The 25786-nt window shown below is 37.3% G+C and overlaps 6 protein-coding genes and 1 pseudogene across 6 annotated transcripts; 4 read left to right on the top strand and 3 right to left on the bottom strand.

Annotated features, from left to right (window-relative positions):
* Nucleotides 1–2563: 2563 nt before the first annotated feature.
* Nucleotides 2564–5174, bottom strand: LOC110766067 (GDSL-like Lipase/Acylhydrolase superfamily protein). The gene is made up of 5 exons (XM_021969325.2): nt 4836–5174; nt 3810–3980; nt 3469–3629; nt 3072–3336; nt 2564–2966 (listed from the first exon to the last, which is right to left on the bottom strand). The coding sequence occupies exons 1-5, from the start codon at nt 5110–5112 to the stop codon at nt 2734–2736; spliced, it is 1107 nt and encodes a 368-aa protein (XP_021825017.1). The 5' UTR covers nt 5113–5174; the 3' UTR covers nt 2564–2733.
* Nucleotides 5175–8204: 3030 nt separating this feature from the next.
* Nucleotides 8205–11224, top strand: UMAMIT25 (nodulin MtN21 /EamA-like transporter family protein). Its single transcript, XM_021969326.2, has 7 exons — nt 8205–8572; nt 9425–9487; nt 9571–9687; nt 9777–10029; nt 10141–10299; nt 10510–10661; nt 10775–11224. Exons 1-7 carry the CDS (start codon nt 8391–8393, stop codon nt 10965–10967), a joined length of 1119 nt encoding a protein of 372 aa, XP_021825018.1. The 5' UTR covers nt 8205–8390; the 3' UTR covers nt 10968–11224.
* A 1041-nt stretch (nt 11225–12265) lies between these two features.
* On the top strand, nt 12266–15573 carry LOC110766063 (ADP-ribosylation factor). The gene is made up of 7 exons (XM_021969321.2): nt 12266–12400; nt 13089–13245; nt 13350–13420; nt 14485–14604; nt 14906–15024; nt 15146–15227; nt 15318–15573. Exons 2-7 carry the CDS (start codon nt 13098–13100, stop codon nt 15321–15323), a joined length of 546 nt encoding a protein of 181 aa, XP_021825013.1. The 5' UTR covers nt 12266–12400; nt 13089–13097; the 3' UTR covers nt 15324–15573.
* Nucleotides 15574–16196: 623 nt separating this feature from the next.
* Nucleotides 16197–17755, top strand: LOC110766046 (vignain pseudogene; annotated as a pseudogene).
* On the bottom strand, nt 17192–18612 carry ABCI20 (non-intrinsic ABC protein 9). Its single transcript, XM_021969320.2, has 3 exons — nt 17931–18612; nt 17601–17831; nt 17192–17514 (listed from the first exon to the last, which is right to left on the bottom strand). The coding sequence occupies exons 1-3, from the start codon at nt 18447–18449 to the stop codon at nt 17296–17298; spliced, it is 969 nt and encodes a 322-aa protein (XP_021825012.1). The 5' UTR covers nt 18450–18612; the 3' UTR covers nt 17192–17295.
* Nucleotides 18613–19182: 570 nt separating this feature from the next.
* On the top strand, nt 19183–21560 carry LOC110766064 (SNARE-like superfamily protein). Its single transcript, XM_021969322.2, has 3 exons — nt 19183–19437; nt 19575–19743; nt 21144–21560. Exons 1-3 carry the CDS (start codon nt 19378–19380, stop codon nt 21338–21340), a joined length of 426 nt encoding a protein of 141 aa, XP_021825014.1. The 5' UTR covers nt 19183–19377; the 3' UTR covers nt 21341–21560.
* Nucleotides 21561–21790: 230 nt separating this feature from the next.
* LOC110766045 (uncharacterized) lies at nt 21791–23852 on the bottom strand. Its single transcript, XM_021969301.2, has 2 exons — nt 23443–23852; nt 21791–22301 (listed from the first exon to the last, which is right to left on the bottom strand). Exons 1-2 carry the CDS (start codon nt 23850–23852, stop codon nt 21791–21793), a joined length of 921 nt encoding a protein of 306 aa, XP_021824993.2.
* Nucleotides 23853–25786: the final 1934 nt, after the last annotated feature.

The following is a 25786-nucleotide window of genomic DNA, read 5'->3' as shown; positions in this document are numbered from 1 at the left end:
GAAAATTGAAATAATAGTCATAAAATAAAAACTGAAAATTCTCTCTCTCTCTCTCTCTCTCTCTCTCTCACACATCCCCTTTTTTTTTTCTAATTATTGAGAGTGTGAGGTAAAAGAAAAACTAAAACTAAAAATTTAAATAGCAAGAAACAAGAGAACTAAACATAAACTTCTATTTAAACCAAAATAATTTACATTGTAATTTTACAAACAAAATTACAGGAAAGTACAGACTTTTAACAAAACATCCAAAACTATCTGCAACTCATTCTTCTTGTTTCCTTGTCACAACTAAACTTTTCAGATTCAAAACCTACAATAAATTCATTAAGGGGTGAGCATTACATGCTCAGTAGGGGTCCTATGTCTTATGTGATTAGTGAGATTTTTAATGTACAATTTATGCAATGCATGAATGATCTTCAATTCTACCCAACTCGTTAATCTATATAATAGGGCAAGCAAATCTGCATGTCCCATACCATGCATTTTACCACTGTGATTCCGAATGCGCCCCATTATATAAACTAACACCCATCTCAATTATCCCATAATTCCCCTTTTGCTAGTCATCTTGTCCATACCATTGATCTCCAAGCCCAAATCACCCAATTGACAATTATACCACCGATTTCTTAATCTACTTGCACACGGGCTCACCTAAACTTGGTCCCTACAATGGTCAGACTCAACTACACAAAAGAACCTTCCCATTACCCTCTTTTCCATAATTTCTTTGTCAACCCAAGAATTCCAAACACCATTGACAACATATGAACATGTCAATATTAATCAAATTATAATGATAATTGACAACATGTAAACACCCAATATCAAGGATAATAATCGAATAATATTACCAAGCATAATATAGTGTTCACAATATTTAATTAAATCAATTTATGCAAAGCCTCCCCAAGAAAAACCCCTACCTCAAATCCAAAGTTATTGTACAACTCCCAGATGAGCTTTTCCAAAATCTTACCACACTTAGTTTTCACTCTCTCTCTTTTTTTTATACAAATTTTAGGAAACTAACACAACTTTGAAGAACCTATGATTCAAGAACTATTAGGTAAGGCTATTTATAGTAAGCTAGAGTCGGCAAAAAATATATAGATATAGCTTAACATTGTGCCACATAACTAGCCTAGGGATTTCTAGACTACATCCTAGGGATTTCTAGACTACATGGGTGGCTTGAAAGTAAACTGCCACCCCAATTAACCTTAGGTGCTGGCTCTGGAGAGTGCTTAGTGAGCACTTTCCAATTACGTTTATATATATAAGAATATCTATTGTTCTTACACCTCATGCCAAAACATACCACCTCATGCTTTAATTGTTTTTTGAAGACTCCATAATGCAACACGTCACTTTTTAAGAGAAAGCTTAGTAAGCAACAAACACCCTTCTAAAAGCTTTTGTAAAGTGTGTGTATAGAATAAATATTAAATGAATTGATATAGTTAAAGCCATACAATAAGGTTTGATAGGCTATATAGCTAGATTCACGTGGCTTGCCATACAACTATGTATATATATATATATATATATATATTATCAATTATATAGTTTTGAAAACTAATAATTATAAATAATTAATTCTATGAAATATTAATATATGTATTTAAAAATATGGGGTTTCACAAGATTGATGGTCCTATTATGATGGTCTTGTTCTCCTTCATCTCCTACTACACTTCAACTCTTCTCGCTGCCAGCTACCATGATCCAGTCACTGGAAACCTGAAAGAAGTGTGCTTTCTTTTTCTTTTTCTTTTTTGTCCAAAGGTCTAAAGCTCAATCTTTGTTCTGCTAATTTCAATTTTTCAGGTGCACTTCAGGTCAAATTCTGTGGATCTGTTCAGAACGTGGCCCTTTTTGGAATTTCTACTGGCGATGGGTTTCAGCTGGGGCTTGAAATGTATCTCGTGTGGGGATGGGTTTCGACTAGGGTTTTAGGGTTTTAGGGTTTAGGGTTGATGGGGTTGCTAAAGGAGATATAGCTGGGGGAGGGGGGGTTGGTGATAGGGTTGCTGGGGGAGGGGAGTGGCAATAGGTTTGGTTCACTATCTTTTTCTTCTTCTTTTATTTTTTATTTTTTGGGGTTAATTTTCCTATTTTTCTTCAATTCTTTTCCAAAAAAATAAATTTTAAAAATGATTTAATTGAAAATTGGATGAAATGTTGAGGATTTAAACGGTAGGGGGGAAATTGGCGAAAAAAAGAAGTTCATATCCTTAATTTTCTAGAAAAAGGATAAGGGGTGAATCGAAAGTTAAGTACAAGTTCAGGGGCAAATCACTAGTATACCCGGGAAATAAATATGGGTCCGTTGGGCTCAAATCCAAAGACCCATCCCTAAATTTTTAATACCAAAAAGACAAATTTGCCCTTCATGAAAACACAATTGAAGTGAAAAGAAAACAATAACTTTGACTTTTTCTTTTTCTTTTTCTTTTTAAGACGAGCGTCGAGAAAAATATGTTATTTCAGAGTTTCTTGTTTTACTATTTGAAAGGCCCAAACACACTAACAAAAGAATCACATGCCTAGTCCATGATAACAAGGGATACAAAATTGAGGCTTAAGAGAATGTTTTACAACAACATGATACACTTCCTAAAACTGTAATTTCCTATTTGGACATTCCAGTACAAGGAGAAGTGGAAGTAAACCACTACAATTTCAAGCCTTGGGCATGCAGTGCTACTGATTTTCTAACCCTTACTAACTGCCACAAAAGAAATCAAATGGAATGCTTGGTGTGGAAAAATTCTTTGAAAGTATCTTTGAGGCCACGATGGTGTTGGCGGCTTCGGTGTAATGAATTCCATCCCAGTTCACAAATAGAGATCCTTCATCACAAACCTGGGAGCCAGGATGACCGCAGGTCAGCCCGACATTGTAGTTGTACGGAGGACCTCCGTTGCCACAACATGCCATTAGCGGCCTAGAGAAACCTACATTGTAACACATTCAAAATTAGTTGTACTGCCCTAAACTAGGTTGAACTTAATAACCAGCAAGCTACTCGCTTGCATTAGCATAAGTAGGCTTAGGCTTACCGTATTTGGTGGAGTTGGCAATGAGATCATACTTGATGGCATATATATCCACATAAACTATCACAGCATCCTTCAATTCAGATCTCATCTCGTTGCACAAATGGAGCAATGCTTCATTGAACGATCTTGCAGCCGCATTGTAACTCAAAAGACATCCATATGGATCCAAATCCTTCTTCTCAACTAATGAAAGTTTTTGAGGGAGACAACCCAACGGCCCGGTGTTGTGTATCCAAAAGTTCCTTCCACCTTGATCATATAAAGCCTACAATTGATGCAGTAGAAATTTCAGCATTGATATAAAGTGATAACAAATCAATTTAGCTAAGGATTTCTGTCATAATTTCTTTACTCTGCCTGCCCTTTTTATGATCGTTTGTACAGACACTGAACTCACCTTAACGGCACTCTTGATTTCTGCAATAACTGAAGGAATTCTCTTTGTTACTTGAGCGTATGAAAGGTTTTTAGCGAATGAATCGGCAAGGTCATTTTGTCCGATATCGATCATGTACAGTGCTTTCCGGAAACTGTCATCATTTATCAAATGTTTTGAACCTAAACATACATTGAGCAGTATCATTCAATCAGCTGGTTTTCAGAAGAACAACATCTTCACAACACAAGAATATTTTCACAAACTCAATATCTATGTTCACATTCAGGTTCAGCAGTGTAATCAGCCAAATAACTCAATATCCAATCAAAGCAGCAAGGAAATTCAAATTCCAAATATACCTGCAGTAGCCTTGAAGTGGATGAACTGCATGACTTGAATATTCAAAGAAAAAGGGACACGTTTTGGGAGGGTAGAGGACCCGACAACGGCGAAGTTTGCCCCGTTTGAGAACCTGGACCCTGCCAAAGAGTCTAGGTATGGGCTCAATAGACTCACATTCAGACTCTGGCCTGCACAAGAAAACAACATTATCTTAGTTTCCATTTTTTAATACATGCTCCTCTCACTCTGTCATAAAACCACAAGGGTGACTAGGCCGTATCTGTAGCATTCAGTTTATTAAACTGCACATTCACATGCTGTGAGACTGATTAAAATCACAAACGATACGAGCCCATACCCGTATCGACAGATTGTCTGGCAGAAAAAACTTAAAAACTTACCCCATATTAGATTAATCAGATCTCATTGAAAACTAGAATTTAATCCTTGGACAATATCCAAATTAGATTAATCACTGGTGTAAGATTAAATATTGACTGAAGTCCTTTTGACCCCATATCCATGGCAGCATACTTACATGACTTGCTGCACCTAATTCAAATTCACTACACATATTCTGAAATAAGTCAAATTATATTCACATTGTTGACATTTTTAATAAGGTGATTATATCGTGTAGCTTCCCAAAGTTTGGATCGAACAGAATCAATCAAATTTTCACTGCATATCTAATTGCACGTGCAGAAGAACCAACCAACGTAGTCAAAAGAACATTACTTTTAAACTAGTAAATATCAAGACTTTTACGTTGACGACGTCGGGTCATCACATAATGTAACTTATTTCGGGTCAAACGACGTCGTGTCGTCATGTAATGTAATTTGTTTTGACCCCACGACGTCGTTTCCTCGCATAACAACAGTAAACTCCAAGCTCCAAAACACACACCCTCGAAACTGCCGACACAGAGCCAGCCAACCACCCCCCCCCCCCCCCCCCCCAAGACTCACCAGATCGATTTCATCGACGTACGGTTCCTAATCCTATGAACCTAACAAGTATAAAGGGAGGAGTCCACTTACAGAGGAGGTCGATGACGAGGCGTCCGTCGGAGAGGCGACCGGTTGATCTACGGAAGAAGGTACGTCCGTTGGGGGGATTGACGGAATAGCCGAGTCCAGCGACGAGTCCACCCGTGTCCGAGTTGGAGTCGCCGAAGTTGAAGATGTGGACGGGCCTTGTTGGACCAAGGCGGCCATCGACTGAGGCTGAGAGAATGATCAGAAGCACCGCTCCAGAGAGTGTCAGAATCAGACCCACCGACTGAGCCCAACCCAGCCCCTGCAGCACATGCACCATTTTTATCCAACTCTATTCACTTCGCTTCACACTGTGACTTGAGAGTGGACAAGAAGCCCACATCTTTTAAAAGCTATACTTCCAATTTTCAGACATGGATTTTTTTTATTTTTTTTTCTGACATGTAAGAATAAATAATTGTTTTTTTTTTTTTTTTTAATAAAGTTTTTCTACAAGCAATATTGAGGGAATGGAAAATCAAACTTCTGACTTAGTGTCTGTTTGACATTTTTTATTTGGGGTTATAAGTGATTTTTAAAATTTTTTGGAAAGTCAAGCCCGTTCGATAAACTATAAGAAAATCACTTATTGTTAAAAATTGTTATGAGGGAAAGCAGCTAATGAGGTATTTTCATTTTCTGATTATGCTGAAATCAGTACTAACAACATTTTTAACAAAAAGTTTATCAAACGCCAAATTGTTTTCTCTCGCAGCAACTCTGACATCAATTATTTTCACAGCACAGCAATGCCAAACTGGCCCTTTAAATTGCGAGAAGAACTTGTATGTTACGAATATAGCCCATGTTATACAATTTTTTCTCTTAAGCTAGCCCATTTTTATTTTTCTATTACCACCGACACCTGCATTTGCTCTACATAAAGAAAAAAATAACAAAAATGTATGCATCACACACACATATAGACCTGGCAATATTACACACGACCCGTTAACACGACACGAATTCGCACGAAATTATCAGTATTTGGGTTGAGCTTAATGGGTCGGGTTGAAAACGGGTGAACCCGTTAGCCACCCGTTAAGCTAACGGGTCGTATCGGGTCAATTCGCGAATATTCGCATCCACCCGTTAAGGAGGGTATTTTTGTAATTTTCCAAAATATTTTTTTAAAACATATCTTAATTCCTAACACCAAACAGATGCTTCTTCTTTTTTCTGTTATTTTTTATCTCTCCATCTGTCCCACTTTCTTTTTTAATATTATTTTTCCTTCAACCTATTCTCTCTCCGTGACTTCACTTTTTTCTTCTTCTTTCCCCCTCTCTCCATCTCTTTCTTTTTCTCTTCTTCTTTCCCCTTTTCTCCAGCTCTCTTTTTTTCATTTTCTTCTTCCTCTTTCTGTCATTCTCTACCTCTCCTTTATTTTAAAAAAAAATATATCTTCTTCTCTCCACTCAAAAGACCCAGCCCAGTCAAGAGAAGATTGTTGTGAAACGGAGACCTTCATCACGGCGACGTCACCTGAGATTTTAGATTTCTTCATGTACTTCCCCATCTCTCTTTATTTCTCTGTTTTTGATGTTGTTGTTGGGTTTTAAGTTTGGATTGAATGAGAGTGACTGTGAAAGTGGTTACCCGAGAGAGAGAGATGGAGGGACCAATTTTGTAAGATACTTGAGAGAGAGAGAATGGGTTAGGGCTGAAACGAAGAAGGGAAAGAGGGAAGAAAAGTTAGGGCTCGGGTTTGGGGGAAGAAGAGTTAGCTTTGGGTAATATTTTTTTTTTCTTGTTTATTCTTAACGGGTCGTGCGGATTTTTCGCTAATGGTAACGGGTCGTGTTTGGGTCTGATATTTTTCACCCGTTAAGTTAACGGGTCGTGTCGTGTTCAACCCGTTATCTTAACGGGTTAACACGAACACGACCCGGAACCCGTTAAAACGACCCGTTTGCTAGGTCTACACACATAACATAACACAATGTTCAAAGTATCCTCTCTCCTAAATAAAATTGTAACATTACAAGAAATTTATTTATTATTTATTTTTAAAATTTAAGGAATTTGGTGAAGCATTCAAATGATTTATACAGTTAAATGAATCCCATGGTCAATTCAAAATTTAGTGAAGCATTCAAAAAGAGAAAAATGAGGGTACCTTTTTCTCATCGTCAGGTGCAATTCTTCCATGATTTGCAGCGGCTGCATTTTTGTATGGGATTTGTTGATGATGCAATGCTAGATTAAAAGGACGAGGGGGACGACCAAAAGTGCCCTCCCCAACAACTCCTTTATCTTGCCCCTGAATTCTTCCGCTCTCAAGCAAAGATTCAGCGTCTTCCTCCGCATCTTCTCCCTTTGTAATGCCTGAACCTTCCATATCTTTGTACATTGTTATGAGTCACACTGGGTCAACACAGAGGTGAAGCGGGTGTTGGATGCAATTTCAAATCTAAGCCGCTAAAATCAATGATCAAACCTCCGCAATTTTAGTACCACCTCCCTTACTAAGGTCAATATTGGGCCTATTTGAGTTATGGCCCATGTATTTTTATGAATCTAACTCATATATGAGCCCAAGATATTTCTCATTAAGGCCGACACTCGAACTCATTTGGGATAGTTGGGTCGGCTCGCAACTATCCCACAAATTTTGTTCCAAGTTTGAATCTCCTTCCCCACAAAATAAAAGGAAAGGTTCGTCTTCAATGCCAACTTGCATTAGGAGATGACATTAGCACAATTATGGTTCTATACGTCTTTGTAAAGAATTAATAAGTGATCTCTTACGCTTGGAACCATTATGTGAGATTCATGTTAAATTGGCAAGGACTCTTATATTATATAAGGAGTGATGGGGACGTAAATATGATTGGAAATTAACGTGTACACTTATAGCTAAGGCTAGTATCGTATTTGGAAGTTGGTAGATCCATATGTTAAGGTTTGCCTTCTAAAGTAAATTCAATACATGCACTCTTTGCGGTTGATGGTACAATGTGAATTCATTGATAACTTTTATGTGATTTTCATGATTGGTGATAGATCACATCGAATATTAAGAAGAGAGTTCTTTCTAAATGTGAGTCTCGATGATGAGATGAAATGATAAATATAAACGATATTGAGAAAGAGAGAATCGAATCAAGGACTTTCGGGTGTAAAGGTGAATGAAATTGTTTGCATCAGAAAAGATTTTAATGCGTTACTTTCAATTGGCTACGCCTACTACCAACCTCATCAGCTTGGCTGACGTTTACCTAATAATTGCTCAAAAGACAAAAACTGAAAGCGTCTTTATGTGGTAGTGGCAACCTCATTTAGACCATGTAGCCATGCATAAGCCCAAGTGTTACAAGAAATCAATCTTCAACGGCTTCTTTCTCTTATTTCCACGCAAAACTCTCTTCTACTTTCTGTTTTGCTTGTTTTCCCAGCTAGCTATATAGCTAGCTCAATACATATGTCCTGCACATTTCTCATTTTCTGAAATCTCTCTCTCTCTCTCTCTCTCTCTCTCTCTCTCCCCACTTGCCCTTCGTGTATATATAGTACAAATTAGAACTTGAGATCAGAAAACAGAAAAACAAAATATCAATGGCTGGTTATGGTGATTACTTGCCATTCTTGGCCATGGTGCTTGTCCAAATGAGCTATGCTGGAATGAACATCATTTCAAAGCTTGCTATCGAATCTGACATGAACCCTCTTGTTCTTGTTGCTTATCGCCAAGTTTTCGCCACCCTTTCCATTGCCCCCTTTGCTTATTGGATGGAATGGTAAAAATTACAACCTTATCTCCTAGTTTCGGTCCATGCATGTCACAAAATCCTCATAGATTTGAGTTTTATTATATCATCCAGTCACATTAGCTTGCTAGGTTTGCTATGCATGTGTCAAGTTTCATGGTTTTTTGTCTCTTTGACTTGCTTAGTTTATTTGAGTCAAATGAATTTCAAGATTTCAATGTATAAACAAGCTTTTCCCTGTTTGTTTCTTATTATTTTATACAGAAAGTGAGTTTTGATAGTATAAACTAGTAATTGTTTAATTTGGGTTTTGTTGGTCACTGAAAAAAGAAACAAGAAGATCTATAAAAGAACAGAAAACAGAATGTTGCTCTGTCCTTTTTTTTTCTTCATCTCAGTTAGATTATTATTTTGATCAAATAGAAACTGTTTCTTGATTTGAGCCTCTTGTTTTTCCTTTCCTTCTTCAAAATGCTCAAGTGATTTTAAGAGTTTTTTAAGGCTGAAAGTGAGCAATTAATTTAAAGTTTGTTCTTGGAAAATCCGGAGACGCAAAAAACTCTGATGCAGAATTGAATGAGATCTGTTTTGGCATTGAAGCACGCGATAAACGCAGAAGGCCATGCATGATAATTGTGTCAACTTTTTATCAGTCTGTCTGTATTTGAGCTTAATTTAACGTGCCGCCTAATGGTTTGACGGGTGGCATAAGTCAAAGCCACACCAGCTTTGCATGGTTGCCATGTCATCTTTCACCATTTGTCTTTTCCTTCTTCTTTGCTTAGATCTAGGCCATAGCTAGGTCCTATCCTACTCTCATGGCATGCATTAAAAAAAAAAAATCTATTTCAAGTTTATAAGATGTTATTTTTTTTCTGATAGGAAAACAAGACCCAGGATCACAATGCCTATTCTTTTCCAGACTTTTCTATGCTCTTTAACCGGGTAAGTGTTTTGATTAACTTCTAATTAAGTTCTTAATTAAGTGCATAAATGCTGCTAAGCAACAAGATGAATTCAAAATGCAGGGCAACTGCAAATCAGGTTTTCTATTTTGTTGGTTTGAAGACTTCGACCCCAACCATTGCATGCGCATTGACCAATACACTTCCAGCAATGACATTTACCCTTGCACTCATTTTCAGGTAATGTGTTGTGTTAATCAACATGTTAATTAATTAATTAATTGTGTTAGGATTGTTTGATGAACTTAATTATGTGTTTAATTATGCAGACAAGAATCTGCAAAAATAAAGAGCAAACCAGGATTGTCAAAGGTGATGGGAACAGTTGTGTGTGTGTCTGGAGCCATGCTGCTTTCATTTTACCATGGACACATCATTGGCTTAGGTGAGTCCAAAATTCACTGGACATATGCTCAGAGAATGGGAGAACAGGCAAATTCCAGCTCCAATGGAAGTTCCTTTGTGGGCCCCCTTTGTGTAATCATAAGCACCTTAGGTTGGGCATTCTGGTTCATAATCCAAGTAAGTTAAATTACTGATGCTTACCCATTTTACTGTTCTAAGTTTTGTTGTGCATGCAGAATAATATTGTTACAGTAATTTTATTTATTTTCTCTTGATTTTAAATTTCAGGCAAAAGTGGGGGAGAATTTCCCAGCTCCTTACACAAGCACCACATTGATGTGTTTGATGGCCAGCTTTGAGTGTGGGATCATTGCTGTGATTGCTGATCACAAAGTTTCTGCTTGGTCATTGAAAAATCCCATGTGGCTTATTTCAGCCCTCTATTGTGTACGTGCTCTTCACTTGGCTTAACTAATTGGTTAATTAACAGCATTTTAACTATAATTTTCTTACTTAATCATGATTAGCTTGAATGTATGATTACGATGTACACAATTTTAGTATGTATCTGATTAGCTTGCATGCCTAGTTTGTCCTATAACATAATAAACTTAATCATGATTAAGCTTTTAATTAGTTTCATGATGCTAATCTCAGGGAATTTTGGGTTCTGCACTAGCTTTCTTCCTCTCTTCCTGGAGTATTCAGAGAAAAGGCCCTCTTTATGTGTCGGTGTTCAGCCCCTTGCTCCTCATTATTGTGGCCATTTCAAGTTGGGCTCTGCTTGAGGAGAAATTATACCTTGGAACGTACGTGTGTATATATACAGTTTACTCATCTCCAAGTTTTTTTCTTAATTATGTTTAAACACCTGGTTTAATTCTGCTAATTAATCTGTTGGTTCATATTGTGCTTGACTTAGTGCCATAGGGTCGATTTTGATCGTTTGCGGGCTCTATCTTGTTCTGTGGGGGAAGAACAAGGAGACGGAGGTTGAGAAGCCAACAAAAGAAACAGACACAACAAAGGCAGACCACGCCAAGGAGTATGAGAGAAAAGACTTGGAACTGCAGCTGCAAGTGCACTCGAAAAGCGACCGTGACATTATGGGATGATACAGAGGGTCAAACAGAACAACAGCAAACTTCCCCTGTTGCATTGAATCTATGCTGCCATTTCATTTTCTATCTGAGGTCACTTCATGAACCTCCCACAATTATGTAATATTAGATTGGCCAACAAGGACCAGTTGTTGCTTTCCTTTGAGCTGCATTTGGAAGTTTCTTCTACCAAAAATGACTCCAAATTTCATGTCATATTTGTGTTTGTCCAACTGTAATGTGATTTTGTAATGGGAAGTTTCTTTCTTTTACTTCTTTTGTTTTGTTCTCATGTTTCAGTTTTGATTGATCATCATCCGCAATCCCCTGCCTCCCAATTGCTATATATATATATATATATATATATATATATATATATATATATATATATATATTTGTCATTAACCAAATGCACATTAGTAGCCATATGTTCTCTTTCAAACTCAAACAAAGTGCCATAGCTAATGCCTAATGCATGGAAAGATGAGACACAAATATCAGAATTGAATACATATAATGGTGAAATAATTTTGCAATTTGCCAAGTAGAAATAGACCTCATGCTTAAACCCTGCATGAAACTTACTACATAACAATGAGTATCGTTCCAATTAAAAAAAAACCAATGAGTCTCGTAAATTTCTTATTAGAGTTTGTTATGTGTCTCGCAAATTTTTTATTAGAGCTAGGCAAATTGTACCACAAAGTCTTGTCAATTTCTTATAAGCAAGCTAGGTACATTATAAATGACGTACTTGATATATTTTACAAATCAGTCATATGTACATACAAATTGGTGAAGTTTACCACATAACGTGTAGTTAATCTTTTAAAGCTACCTAAACTCTATATTTTACAAACTAGTGATTGTACGTACAAACTAGTAAAACTCACCTCATTTCCACCCTTCCTTCTTTAAGAAACGCATTAAAAACGTACTTATTCCGTATAATAGGCTTTTTTAGAGGCAAATCAACAATTAGATCGCGGAGCCATAGCCAGGCCTGCCATGCCCTGGCCCCCCATTTAATTTTTAATCTATTGTAATATATTATAAAATATATGTTATAGCAATTCAATTACTGTAATTAGATTAATGATGGCCCTCCCAATTGAAGATAAAAAATCTATGTGGAAGTGATTTTGAAATTTTGGCCCCTCCATGCTAAGAATCCTAGCTCCGCCACTGGATAAACTATTGGACCACATTGGAGCATACACACCCCCAACTCTACACCTTGTCACACAATATAACTACATTTCACTCGAACCCTAACGGCACCTCACGTCTGAATAACGTTGCTCAAATCCTTCACGGGCCCCAAACGTCGTTAGAAAGATCGTTATATCCCACATATTTAAATACCCAAATAGTCTCCCAATCCTGGAGCCCATTTCTCATCGTACCTCCTCTCTCTAGGGCAGCTTCTCAGATCTGCCCCCTCTAAGGTCCGTCTCTCTCTCGCTCTCTCTCTCTAATAACATTTGCCTATACATTTTCATGTAGATTAGTAGGGCATATTAAATTTGGTTTATAGGTGTACTTTTGGTTTAGAAGTAATGGGTTGGCGTTATTTTGGCTTATGATTAGTCTGCGTTTTCTCTTTTTTCAATAAAGATCTTGTTTTTGGGTTTTGATGTGAATCTGCTATTTGGATTTCACTTTCTTTCTTTTGTGAAATTTCAGGTCAAGATTTTGTTTTTATTTTGAATTTGATGGGTAGCTTTTACATTTGTTTTTAGATCTATTATTGTCGTGCTTGTTTGGGTTGTTCTGAATGCTATTTGTTCGAACTGAGAAATTTGTATTAAAGTATTTGATAGAAAGCCAATAATAAGCCCATAGAAAAAGAAAAAGAAAGGATTTTGGTCACATGATCTGGAAAACCTGCCCATATCCAACGCAAAGGATTTGTGTGTCTATTTGTTTTTGATATATTTGGATTTTGATGAAAGTTCAGATCTTTAGTCATGTGAATGTCCAATTCTGCATGTTAGTAACTTTTTTTTCCCTTCAAATTCTTATCATTTTTTTTCATTAGATTTCTTCCATGCACTGTAAGTTGAATATCCAAGTTGAGTGTTTGTGACTTAATGATAGATGAACTTGTATCTGACTATTGAATTCTGAATTCAGCTTTTCAAAATGGGGTTGTCTTTCACCAAGTTGTTCAGTCGTCTTTTTGCTAAAAAAGAAATGCGAATTCTTATGGTTGGTCTTGATGCTGCTGGTAAAACTACCATTTTGTACAAGCTTAAGCTCGGAGAGATCGTGACCACCATTCCAACAATTGGTATCATTTGCAATATTATTATCATGTTGTAATATTTTTATTTAACATGAGTAGCGTACCATTTTTAGGTTTTAACAAGTTATATCTGTTTGCAATTGTATCAGGATTCAATGTTGAAACTGTGGAATATAAAAACATTAGTTTTACGGTTTGGGATGTTGGAGGCCAGGACAAGGTTTGTGGAATCATTAACAAGCTATCTAAATTTTATATGGTGTAAAAGATTTGGCACATTTTGAATGTATTACATATCTCCTTTAGCATTATATGGATACACTTGTAGATCAAACATAAGTCTCTGAATGATATTTTCTTTGATGGATGTTGTTAAATATGCAAGCGATAATGGTTATTTATAATTTATACGCACATGTATTGTTTTGTAAATGTTTGTGTTTGTTTTTTTTTCCTAAGTGCTTATGGACGGTCTTGTGCTGATTAGATATTGCTCCATTAGCACACAACAAATTCATAAGCTACATGTATTGTTGCCACCTTGTCTTTCAAGTTTTTCCTCAATAAATGTGAGTAAAAGCTATCCACGCTGTGGCGAAAATTTCACATTGCCTTTAGGCAAACTGAGTTGTGTAGATGCAGTTGTTGGTATTTTTCCATGCAGAGGGTCTTATGCTAATTAGATGTTTTGGTACTAGGATGGCAGTATGAGATACTTCTACCATGGTTATCCATTCTATGTATTTATGTGCTTAATGACGGTCTTGTGCTGATTAGTTGTTCTCCATCATCACATAACATAATCATAAGCTACATTTACTTGTGCCAACTTGTCTTTTTAGCTTTTCCTTGTCATATAAGGAAATGCTATCCTTGTTGTTGCTGACATCTTCTTTACTTTAATTATTTAATTATACATTTGATCTTCTTCTTGCTTGTGCTTATTGACGGTCTTGTGCTGATTAGTTGTTCTCCATCAGCACATAACATAATCATAAGCTACATTTACTTATGCCAACTTTTTTTTTTATTTATATAAAGTTTTTCCTTCATATTTTGGAAATGCTTTCCATGCTTTGGCATACATTTTCTATTCTTTAAGCAAATGTTAAATCTGCTGTCACTTGTTGATTATTCAATTGTTCATATCATTTTTTTTGCAACTGGTCTATATGTGTGCTTGTCTATGTACTTAATTATATACTTTAGTGATTTTGATGAACCATTGATCATGAGTATCATGCCCTCTTACATATGGCATTATATGTTTGTATGGCCCTCCAGATTCGACCTCTATGGAGACACTACTTCCAAAATACACAAGGGCTGATTTTTGTGGTTGATAGCAATGATCGTGATCGTGTTGTTGAGGCTAGGGATGAGCTGCATAGGATGTTGAATGAGGTACTGAAACTTTTGAAGGCTTTGTTAGTTTTTTGGCCCTTGAGAGATTTTTTAATATAGTAATTAGAAACACATTATATATCTGTATGCCAAGTGTAGTAAGATTGATTTGGAAAGCAGTTTCTGAGAAAGAGTTAAGGATCTTATTTTAAGATAAAACCATGCTTTATTGATGGAAAACGTACAAGACCTTCACCAAGTTTGTTGAAAATATATGAAAGGTCATTTGAAATCCATCACATGACTTTTAAAAGCATTTTTTTTTTCTTGTATATGATTATGTCAGTCCTTGAATCTGTAGGATGAGTTGAGGGATGCAGTGCTGCTTGTATTTGCTAACAAGCAAGATCTTCCGAATGCAATGAATGCTGCTGAGATCACTGACAAACTCGGTCTCCACTCTCTTCGTCAACGCCACTGGTATTTTACTTAAATACTCTCCATAATTTCTATGATTACTCTCTCTCTCTCTCACTCACACACACAGAAAAAACCAATTAAATGTTGATTAAATCTGATACATTCTGTGTTATTGATTCAGGTACATCCAAAGTACATGTGCCACCTCTGGGGAAGGGCTCTATGAGGGTCTTGACTGGCTCTCCAACAATATAGCAAACAAGGTGGGTATCTCTTGTTGCTTCATTGCAGTAAAAATGTCTTTGATGGTTCTGAAACTCATGTTTGCTTGCATGTATTTACTTTGGTTGCAGGCTTAAAATGATGATAAAAACTTCGGCAGCCTCTTGTTTTGAATGTGTTATAGTGGGATGTCATTATCTTCTGTTTATGAATTTCTTACAGTGTTACTATTCTAAGAATGTATTTTGTTTAGATAATTACTACAAAGTGATTGATGCCGTTTGGCCTTGTAGATTTAAATAATTCAAGATTTTTAGAGTCTCCCTTCCATTCCATACATTCTATTGTGTTTAGAGTTCCAATCAATGGATGGATATTGAATCGTTACGATTTCTTTGTCATCTTAGAATGATTGGCGTTTTTATCTTTCATCATGAGACAACAAATACTAGACCCTTCATCTGTCTTGCATAATAACACATCCGTAAACTACACAAATTCAACAAATCAGTGACAGTAAATTTCCATGATATTTTACCTATGCTGTCATTGGATCCCACAAGAACGGGAAGAACATGATTCATATACTTTACATACACAACCAAAAAGATGAAATGTCAATGAACGTTATGATTTTTGGGGCTTCAAGATATATATGATTGTACACACTAGAATTGAATGCCAGATAAAAATATGATTTGCAATAAAAAGGACACGCTAATTAAATTTAGAGGAAGGTTTTTTCGTATAATTCAAAACCCTAATTGAAGGACACGCTAATTTTATTGTGACCTTGGTAAAATGGATGAGAATAAAAACCATGCTCTGACCATCGATTGAATCAATTCATTTATTTCCCTTGATTTTTGCTCAAAAATAAAAAATTATTTACTCCCTCAAAGGGAGGATCTAAAATTCACACGGTAAAAATATTAATCTTGGGGAGTTATTACACACTTAAAAAGTCACGTTGACCTGTACAATTTTTTGTATAAAATCCCATGCCCATTTTCAATGTGTTGTACCAATCCACAAGGTAAATCCTATTTCCAAACTGCACTGAAAATACGTCTTCATCATCATCATGGCTCTTCTGCTCAGCACAAACCAAGGCCAATCCCTCTGCTTGGCATCATCTCTTGTCCTCATTTTGGCCTTTTTCTCCTCCCAAGCATTTTCTAGTCGCCAACTTCATGGTCCAGCGATCATCTCCAAGTCTGTGAAAGTAGCTCCAACTCTAAATGATCATTTTCGATATGAAAATGTCACTAACTTGCCATCTGATGTGAACTTCAGTTCAATGGGGTCTGTGACTCCTGTCAAGTACCAAGGGCAATGCGGTAAGTATGCAAGATTAAGAAAGCGTTACCGTCAAACTGCGAATCTGATCACACCTACCAGGGTGTAGATGGAGGCAGTTGCAAGGCTGATGATTACAACAAGACTGATGCATCTGGTGCCATAACCATAACCGACTTCGAGAATGTGCCTGAAAATGACGAAAATGCTCTGTTGAAGGCTGTTGCCTACCAGCCGGTTTCCGTTGCCATTGATGCCAATGCCGTCGAATTCCAGCAATATTCTGGCGGTGTGTACAGTGGACCATGTGGTACAGACTTAACCCATGCTGTGACAATTGTTGGATACGGTACAAGTGATGATGGGGTTAAGTATTGGCTGATCAAGAATTCTTGGGGAGAAGATTGGGGGAGAGGGGATGCATGAGGTTGCAGAGAGACGTTCTTGCCAAGGAAGGACTCTGTGGCATTGCTAGGGAAGCTTCTTACCCAATTGCGGCGTGACACGTCAAATTAAAGAAACAGCTAGCTGCTGCTAATTCATGATTATTATTAGCATCCCTTATTAGTATGGTTTAATTATTTCATTGTTATTCTTTGTGTTTCTTGTTGGCTGTAAAATGGTGTGGTTTTGTCAATAAATAATGATTGTCTTACATGGAGAGAAGCCAAGCTCATGGCATTTTTCGTTACATAAAGAATACAAATAGATTGAAATACACACTAAAATTGAATACAAGGTACAAATAGATTGAAATACAAAGGTTTCAAAGTCCCATAACTCTGGGAAAATCAGAACAAGTGTAAGCAACTATTGCCTGAGAACTCTATTTGAGCTGAAGACAAAGTTCTCTTCTCCGGCAATGGTGGAATTCAAGCGTCCGGCTGCCCAGCCATTATTCACTGCACGAACATCACCGCCGCTTCCCTCATTTTGTTGCTCAAACTCAGGAAGGCCCTTTGCCTTTCTCTCGTTTCTTCTCTTCCTCTCTTCATCACGTTCCTTCCTCAGCCAACTCTCAACTGTTCTCTGCAAATCAAACCCAATCCAATCTCTGTAAATTGAACCAAACAATTAGAAATTGAATGTAAGTTGAAGCTACCCTTTTGACTAACCATGAGTGACAACTTGTACATCTCCTTAACCCTATCCATGGGCAAAGCTAGCTGCAACTTTCCATTCGCTACATAAGCAATATGTGAAGGCCAATCCTCCAACCCATCAAATATATGTGTAGCATAAATGATTGTGGCGCCTCTCTCTTCACATTCCTTTCTCAAAAACTTGAGAAGGTCAGCTCTTGCTAGCACATCAAGGTCCACAGTTATCTCATCAAGCAGAAGAACCTATTTCATTTCGACAACAAATTATCAAACACTTGGTGAGCATTAGAAAAACACACAAACAAAACACATACGAAACTGTCAAACATGGAAATTAAGTACCTTGTATGGCTTGAGCAGGCCCATGCAGATCTGTACTCGTCTTCTCTGACCATCGGAGACTTTGTGCAGCCTCCATGAGAGATCAATATCCAGAACCTTTATTAGCTCTGCTCTCCTTTGTGGGTCGACCCCCGATACCCCATTGATCAACTTATCGGCCGAAACGTCCATCTGTATCGGGACATCAAACCCGGCAAAAGCCACATCTCGCCTCCACTCTCCGCCGAGATAGGAGAGGTCGCCGGAGCCGGTCAAGGCGGTGTCGTGAAACGCCGACCTTCCGAGCACGCGAACCATGTGGGGCTCGACCATGTGCTTGCCTCCCAAGATCTTCAAGATCGTGGTTTTGCCGGCGCCGTTGGATCCGACGAGGAGGCACCGATCGCCAGCGTTGAGGGTGAGGTTGAAGTCCTCGATCAGAGGCTTGGAGCCCGGTGGAGGATGGCCGTTGATTCCTGGGTAGGTGAATTTGAGGCCGTTGATCTCGATCGTTGGTCCGGAGTTGAGCTTCACACCCATTGTTGATTGCTGTGGAAAATAGACGAGCAGGGATGAGATCGGAGAGAGAGAGCGTTGTGAGGGTCGACATGAACATGGTGGAGTCTTTAAAGCTTTCGCGGGGTGGGTGAGTTTGGAGGGGAGGAGGCGTGGCCTGTTACCAGTCACACCTCGGACTCGGAGGCTTGCGGACTAGGTGCTTTCTATTACACCTCATCCAGTTAGAATTAGACACGTGGCTGCAAATAAAGAGTCCAAGTGGAAATCAACAAAATAATAATTTTTTTTACCAACTAAAAAAATAAACGTCACCGGAATGTGCAATGCGGCAACGAACGGGCGGAGGAATGGTGGTGGGATGGGAATGAGGAATGGTGACGGTCTCCATGTAGACTAAGAGATATGGTGATGAACAGGCGGCAAAATGGTTACTAAATGAGGAATGGTGACGGATGTCCGGGAGAATAGAGAGGGGAGGACAAACTCAATTTCGCATCGTTCTATTGGATTAAAAATCTCATTGTCCAAGATTCTTGTACAAGTTCGAATTTAATTTTGATGGCTAAAAGGAAGTTTTATTTTAGATTATACAAATCTTCCATATAAAAATCTAAAAAGCAATAAATATTAAATAGATTATAGAATAAATAAATAAATAAATTAGCAAATAAAAGCACGTAAAAAGAAGTACAAAACAATGAGATTTGGCTCGAGAAGGACTCGAACCTGCATCTTCGCGCTAAACGTCAGACAAGTAAATAACGATTCGGGCAAACCAACTGGCTCCGGATTCCGGACAGTATTTCGGGTCGGACCCATTTATTCGGGCTGTATATCTGAATCTGGGCTAAAGGTTTGATTTACTCTGTTTGATCAAAATAGGCATCTTCTTCTTCGTTCTTCTTTTTTGTTCATATATTTCTATTGGATTCCGAAATACCCCTTGGAAATGGCAGCAATTTACAGCCTATACATCATCAACAAATCAGGTGGATTGATCTTCTACAAGGTAAAAGAAACCCAAAACTCTGGTAATCGGAACTTCAATTTTTCATCTATTTTCCTCCGTTTTCTCGGCAACCATACACGAAAGGTAACGAATTTTGATGGGTTTTTTTTTTCTCTTTTTCTGGAAAAAAAAATTAGGATTATGGGTCTTCGGGACGGATGGACACTAATGATAGCTTGAGGGTTGCAAGCTTGTGGCACTCTATGCACGCCATTTCTCAGCAGCTGTCGCCGATATCGGGTTGTTTCGGCATTGAGCTCCTCCAAGCTGACACTTTCGATCTTCATTGCTTCCAATCACTCACTGGTACATTTCAAAATTTAACCTTTTCTGTTTCCAAACTCTCTGCTGTATTTTAGTGGGTTTCAATCACATTGACCAAATTTGGTAAGGCTGCCAAGATTTGAGTTAACAACCAATTTGCGACTAAAATTGTGAATTTTCTCTTAGATATAGTTGATTTGTATGATCTGGTGTTAACAGTTATTGTAACATGTCAGATAGGACTTAGATTGTATCGAGCATTTTGATTTTGTAAGTTGTAAATAGAGTGAGGTTCTGAGGACTTTTTGGTCGGATTGACACCAATATGCGGCTTTTTAATTTGGTGAGCTTAAATTGGTATAATAGGAGCTAAAGAAATAATCTGGCGATCTACTGCTTGTAATACTGGTTTAAACTAAGTCTCACTTGTGACATTATGTTGTGCATTGCATTGTTTTAGGTTGTGATCTCGTGAATTAAAAATAGTTGTTAACTTATTTCAGGGGGAGGGGAAGATAAATTCATAAGTGTGTTGAATGCTAAAGATTACCATTGATTTGAGTTGATGTGTTTAACTTCTCACATAACTAATGGTGGCGTTCTTGTAAGCCATTTGGTGTAAGGTCTAGGCAGCATATGTTTTGTGGTTCTGTATTTTGGAAGATGGGCTACACAACGAGAATTTCGGAAGTGAGGTGAATGCCAAAGATTTTCATTGAGTGAGTTGATGTGTTTAATGTCTGGAACAACTAATGGTGGTGTTTTTGTAACTTGTAAGCCATTGGGTGTGAGGTTTAGGCAACATCTATCTTGGGGTTCTGTATCGAAGATGGGCTAAGCAACTAGAGTTTCCCTCTGCATGTTTGAGGGTGATATTATCAATTTCCATAGAACTAGATTATCTTGTTCTGGTAAAAGAAAGTATGAAAATTTTATTTTCTCCATCTAGTCTTCATATCTAGCAATGCCCTCTTCCTTGCGTCATGTTCTTGTAGAAAATATTGGATTTTCTAAGTTCTTTACTTTCTTCTAGGATACCATATCACTCTACTGTTTTTCTTCCTAAGCAAAAAAGTGACTCGAATGATACAAGGTATACAGCATCTTGACAACTGCTGTACATAAGGCGAATGAGGTGGGTTAATATCCTGGATGCGGACTCAGATCTGTCTGACTGGTCCGAAATTTGCTCAGCACAAAGTTAATGTGTCTTTCAGTGTTGACAAGTTTCGCTCTTCAGTTTTACAGAGCAACTAAGTCTCTGTTATTTTAGGCTTGGCCTTTTTCCCTTTTGAATTGAAACATTCTTATTGAGTAGGGTGTAGGATGCATTTTCCTTTTTGTTCCTATGACAGTTCAATTAATCCCTGGAAGTGAAATTTCATTAGTGTCTTAGATTGCAAAACTAGTGCTTTTTTATGAGGATAATTTCTTTGTTGCAGGGACAAAGTTCTTTGTTGTCTGTGAGCCTGGGACACAGCACATGGAAGGTCTCTTGAAACATATCTATGAATTGTACACAGATTATGTCTTGAAGAACCCTTTTTATGAGATGGAGATGCCTATACGATGTGAGCTTTTTGATATCAACCTGACACAGGCAATACAGAAGGATCGTGTTGCCTTGTTAGCCCGATGATCTGCCTCAGGAGTCACTCTTGTCTCTTATGTAGTTGTGGCTTGATCTATTTTCTCTAGATGTACATCTTTTGATCAACATTATCTTCCATTCGTGTGACTCAGGAGATAGTTTTTGTATGGTTAGTTCGACTTCAGTGTTCATTCTATGAGCATTCTGATTCAAGGATGGTTCCATGTTTTATGTGAATAATTTGAAGTTTTAATATGTTTTACATCAATGTCTGCTGCATGCTAGATGTTAATTAAACTTGGTGCCGTTGAGTTCATGTACTGAAATTAAAGCCATGGCAATGACAATCCTCATTTTCCTGTTTCATGCATATATTAATTCTGTGACAAATAATGTGTTGGTTCTCGATTATTAAATCTTGATTTTCCCAAAACTACGTACCCAATAAACAAAAACAAAAAAACAAGATTTAATAAGTCAAGTGGTGCTCTTCATCATTCAGTGACCAAGAAGTTCATGGCCAGTGACCACAGCCATGGCAATGAGAATTCTCATCTGCATATGTATCTCTTTCAGCGGGTCCACCGGACTACGTGGGGTTATGAAGGTAATTTCACAGCTAGCTTGAGCTCTAGGCGCTACATCTTCATCTTTAAGCGTACTGTCATAATCTTTTCTGTTAAAATCCCCCACCGCCTCCTGAAAGGCCTGCGTAACGACACAGTAGGCGTTCTCACTGGCAATCAGAGCGTTCTTGGTCCGCTTATCTGTCACTTTTGCAATAAGCTGGAGTATAAAAGCTTGTGTGCTTGCTGCATTCTGTGTGGTCTGGTCTAGGGCTACTTGGGTCAGCCGAGCAAAGTCCGCTGATGGAGTTTTTATGTTTTGGGTGAAGGTTTGGTCGCAGAATCCATATCCATTTGGCGGCAGACTTTGTCGATTCTCTGTCGGGTTGGCTGGTTGAAACTCAAGCAAGGACCGACGGCATAGAGGATGAATATGACAACGGCTAGAGGAAGAAGATTGATGCAGCAATGAGCATTAGCAGAAGCCATTTGTGTTGCTCAAGTATGCATGCATGTACTGTCTTATATATAATTCTTGTATGCGATTTTATGTGCATGAACAACATAGGAACATTTATCTTATATTCCAAAAATAATCTCACATATGTCCTTTTTCTTTTGCGCAAATTTACACACCAAAGTCATAAGGATACACCTAAATCATTAGCCCAAGTTTCTTCCGTGAACAGATAATTTGACTTGATTTTAAAACAAGCAGATTATTTGCCATAGTTTGATAAGGATACCTAAATCATTAAGCCAAGTTTCTTTCGTGAACAGATAATTTGACTTGATTTTTTTAATTAAAAAAACAGATTATTTGCCATATGAAGTTTAATATTTTGTCTCATATATATATTCCCTTTTTTAGTTATATTGGGGTTTGGGTTGGTACAAGACCGAACCAAGTTTGAGCCAAGGCTTAACTCGGGGCTGGGTTTACTATGATCCAGCTGCCTGCCTAATCAAACCCTCATTTGCATGTTATCACAATTTACGAGGTTCATATTGGATTACATTGGATTAATCACAGCTTCTTGATGGAATTAATTGATAATTTTACTACATTTGATACAAGTGATATTGGGAGAGGGGAGAATCGAATTTATGATCTCCGGCGCAAGGGTTAATGTGCTTAACTACCACTTAAACTACAAGCTTCTTAGAATAATTCATTTACATTTTAGACTAGGATGATTAGACATAATCAAATTCAAGTTATTTTTAGACGACCAAACACGTGACTAGGATTGTGAATCCTTTGCCAAACATGTAGCTTCAATATTCATAACATAACACAGTCAAAGTTTAGTGACCATTAATAATCTAATAATCATACATATAATAGCATCATAATCGGAAAACTTCTGAAACTTTTTCTAAGAGATCCAAATGGTTGGTTGCTTCTAGAAGAACCAGTTCTAGTTGTGCTGGGTAGCGATTAGGTCATGCAAAGAAACCAAAGCCATGGCAATCAAAATCCTCATCTGCCTATTTCTATTAGTAAGAGGGTTCTGAGTGTTAGGCGGTGTGCTGAGTGAGTCTTCGCAGCTGGCTTCAGCCCTCGGTGTCACAGTCTCATACCTCTGAACACTGTCGTAATCCTTCTGGAAAAACGACAGCGCAGCCGAGTCAAACGACTCCATCACCACACGGTAACCATTCTCACATTCTGTGAGGGCATTTTTGAGTGCAGGATCGTTTGTGTTGCCTAGCACCTGCCTGATAAAGTCGTGTGTCTTGGTGGCATTGTCTGTGGCGCGCTCTATGGTTATTTGGGTGAGGGCAACAATATCAGCGTTTGGAGACTTCAAATTCTCCTTGAAAGTTTGGGTGCAAAACCCAAACTCCTCCATCTGCCTGCAAATATGATCGATCAGTTGTTGGGTGTCTTGAGCCAAAGATGGGGTGATATTGATCACGAGGAAGAAGAGAACCAATAGCACTGGAACACGTGGGGATGAATGAGACTTATAATAGTCAGGAGAAGCCATTGTTTTTATCTTTGTTCAAGGCTTCAAGTAGGGTTTGGTGATTGGAAAGTGATGAGTAGAAATGAAGGAGACAGTGTATTTATAGGAAAAACGTTGTGTTGTAAAGTCAACTTAAGCTTCAAACCCTTTTGATTTTTCTTCATAGAGAAAGTTCAATTGTATCTCATGCAATCATAACACTGAATCAGAATCCGATTTGTTGGTTTCGCATTGATATATGTATATTGCCTACATTCCTATTCAATTCGCTTACTTAATTTTGCATCCAAGTGTTTTATGTAACAAATCTGAGAGAGTTATTCTTTGATTTTAGCATTAAATCCCAAATTATAAAAGATAATCTTGTGATACGTACATTGCTCGGATTGAAAGCTATCAATTTAGGCAAGTATATAATTATTTTCCTTGTACGTATACATGAACAAAGTCAAAACTAGATGTGTATAAGGGGAATGAAGAGCAAAGTAGATATGATGTTTATTTTTTTTTTTACAATGTGGTATTTTGAATTACTATAGTCTATAATCTACGGGAAAGGGGATTCGAATTTTGAGTGTAAGGAACCAGCAATTTGGGCTATTGATTTAATATTGCATTTTCTTATTAGTATTGTTACGGACACCAATTTCTTGTTCCCAATTTATGTGATATATGACATTGCAACCCATACTGTAATATCTTTTTGGTATGATATAACACTTTTTGTAATTAAATTTTCTTGATTCTAATTGAAGTGTAATGGTAAAAAATCAAAGTATTGCGCATACTATTTAGCCTAATAATACATTTCCTTATTAGTTTATTTGATTGGGGAAGATTTAATACTTTGGAGTAAAAGTAATATCTTAGTTTTATCAAAAATATCAAATCACAAAATTCATGAGAATCAGTAATTAAGTTATTAATCCCATTAGAAGGCCAAAGAACAAAGAAAAAAGAAGAAAAAAAACGGTTTCATCTATCTCTGCAATCTGTTGTACTATTGTGATTGTTGCTTCTTTTTTCATAGGTTCTTCTTTTGGAGTCTCTAACAAGACCCTGACCAAGATTTGCTCCAAAACGCAAAACCCAAACAAATGTGTGACAAATTTACAAACTGTCCCATGCACCACCTCAGCTGACCTACCTAAACTCACTGCTATAGAGCTAGCAGGATTCGAACTGATGTCATGGGGTTTGCAAACAAAGACCTCAACCATTGAGGTAAACACCCACTGGCTATCTTCCCATATGTATGTCCATTGAGATGATGAAGGGTGGTTGCAATATGCAGATTGACGTTATTGTAACGGAAATCTCTCATGTTATTCAATATGCAGAGAAGAAGGTTTATACTTATGGTTATGAAATGTCGTTTTCTGCATCCAACTCTCAGTCATAAGTTTCAGTTGTTTTTAATTATTATTGTAGTCTATAGCAGAAAATTATGTACGTATTTTCGAAAAAAATTCAATAAGATACACAAAATTCACGTATTATACAAATAAATCTAATGGCCGAACTTTTAAGTTGTAAAGAGGTCCTTTTTAAAAATAAAAAAAATAGTACAGCCGCTCGGCTATACTCGGTTTTTGAAACAAGGAGGGTCATCTTTATATATTCCTTTTTTCTGATTTTTTTTTTAAAATTAATATAGCCGATTGGCGATACTCTGTTTTATTAATGTTTCTTACAAAATAGTATTATTAATGTTTCTTACAAAATAGTATAGCCACGCTGATATATGCCATAAATATAATATTTTAACAGTATAGCCGCGCGGCTCTACGTCATAAATATAATATTTTAACAGTATAGCCAAACGGCTGTACCCCAAAAATAGAATATTTTAAAAGTCTAGCCGACCGGCTATACATTTAAAGTAGCATAATATGGATCTCTCCTATTCAATTACTTGGATTAGTAGTTATGTTTTGAGTTATTATTTACTTAGT

The sequence above is a fragment of the Prunus avium genome, chromosome 6 (assembly GCF_965620075.1).
Source record: "Prunus avium chromosome 6, drPruAviu1.hap1.1, whole genome shotgun sequence".
Taxonomy (NCBI): Eukaryota; Viridiplantae; Streptophyta; class Magnoliopsida; order Rosales; family Rosaceae; genus Prunus; species Prunus avium.
This window is presented reverse-complemented; position numbering and strand designations above follow the sequence as displayed.

Bases quoted from the DNA above. Each gene is read 5' to 3' on its own strand.
- LOC110766067 (XM_021969325.2), bottom strand. From the start codon at position 5,112: ATGGTGCATGTGCTGCAGGGGCTGGGTTGGGCTCAGTCGGTGGGTCTG. The intron at 3,630-3,809 runs GTATATTTGGAA...ATGTATGTTTAG, and splicing joins CCACTTCAAGGCTACTGCAG to GTTCAAAACATTTGATAAAT. The intron at 2,967-3,071 runs GTAAGCCTAAGC...GTTACAATGTAG, and splicing joins TGCCAACTCCACCAAATACG to GTTTCTCTAGGCCGCTAATG.
- LOC110766045 (XM_021969301.2), bottom strand. From the start codon at position 23,852: ATGGCTTCTCCTGACTATTATAAGTCTCATTCATCCCCACGTGTTCCA. The intron at 22,302-23,442 runs GTATGAGACTGT...TTCTTCCTCTAG, and splicing joins GATTACGACAGTGTTCAGAG to CCGTTGTCATATTCATCCTC.
- UMAMIT25 (XM_021969326.2), top strand. From the start codon at position 8,391: ATGGCTGGTTATGGTGATTACTTGCCATTCTTGGCCATGGTGCTTGTC. The intron at 9,688-9,776 runs GTAATGTGTTGT...TTAATTATGCAG, and splicing joins ACCCTTGCACTCATTTTCAG to ACAAGAATCTGCAAAAATAA. The intron at 10,662-10,774 runs GTACGTGTGTAT...TGCTTGACTTAG, and splicing joins GAGAAATTATACCTTGGAAC to TGCCATAGGGTCGATTTTGA.
- LOC110766063 (XM_021969321.2), top strand. From the start codon at position 13,098: ATGGGGTTGTCTTTCACCAAGTTGTTCAGTCGTCTTTTTGCTAAAAAA. The intron at 13,421-14,484 runs GTTTGTGGAATC...ATGGCCCTCCAG, and splicing joins ATGTTGGAGGCCAGGACAAG to ATTCGACCTCTATGGAGACA. The intron at 15,025-15,145 runs GTATTTTACTTA...TTATTGATTCAG, and splicing joins TCTCTTCGTCAACGCCACTG to GTACATCCAAAGTACATGTG.
- LOC110766064 (XM_021969322.2), top strand. From the start codon at position 19,378: ATGGCAGCAATTTACAGCCTATACATCATCAACAAATCAGGTGGATTG. The intron at 19,438-19,574 runs GTAAAAGAAACC...AAAAAAAATTAG, and splicing joins GTGGATTGATCTTCTACAAG to GATTATGGGTCTTCGGGACG. The intron at 19,744-21,143 runs GTACATTTCAAA...TCTTTGTTGCAG, and splicing joins TTGCTTCCAATCACTCACTG to GGACAAAGTTCTTTGTTGTC.
- ABCI20 (XM_021969320.2), bottom strand. From the start codon at position 18,449: ATGGGTGTGAAGCTCAACTCCGGACCAACGATCGAGATCAACGGCCTC. The intron at 17,832-17,930 runs GTACTTAATTTC...GAAATGAAATAG, and splicing joins GCCTGCTCAAGCCATACAAG to GTTCTTCTGCTTGATGAGAT. The intron at 17,515-17,600 runs GTTAGTCAAAAG...TTTGATTTGCAG, and splicing joins TGTACAAGTTGTCACTCATG to AGAACAGTTGAGAGTTGGCT.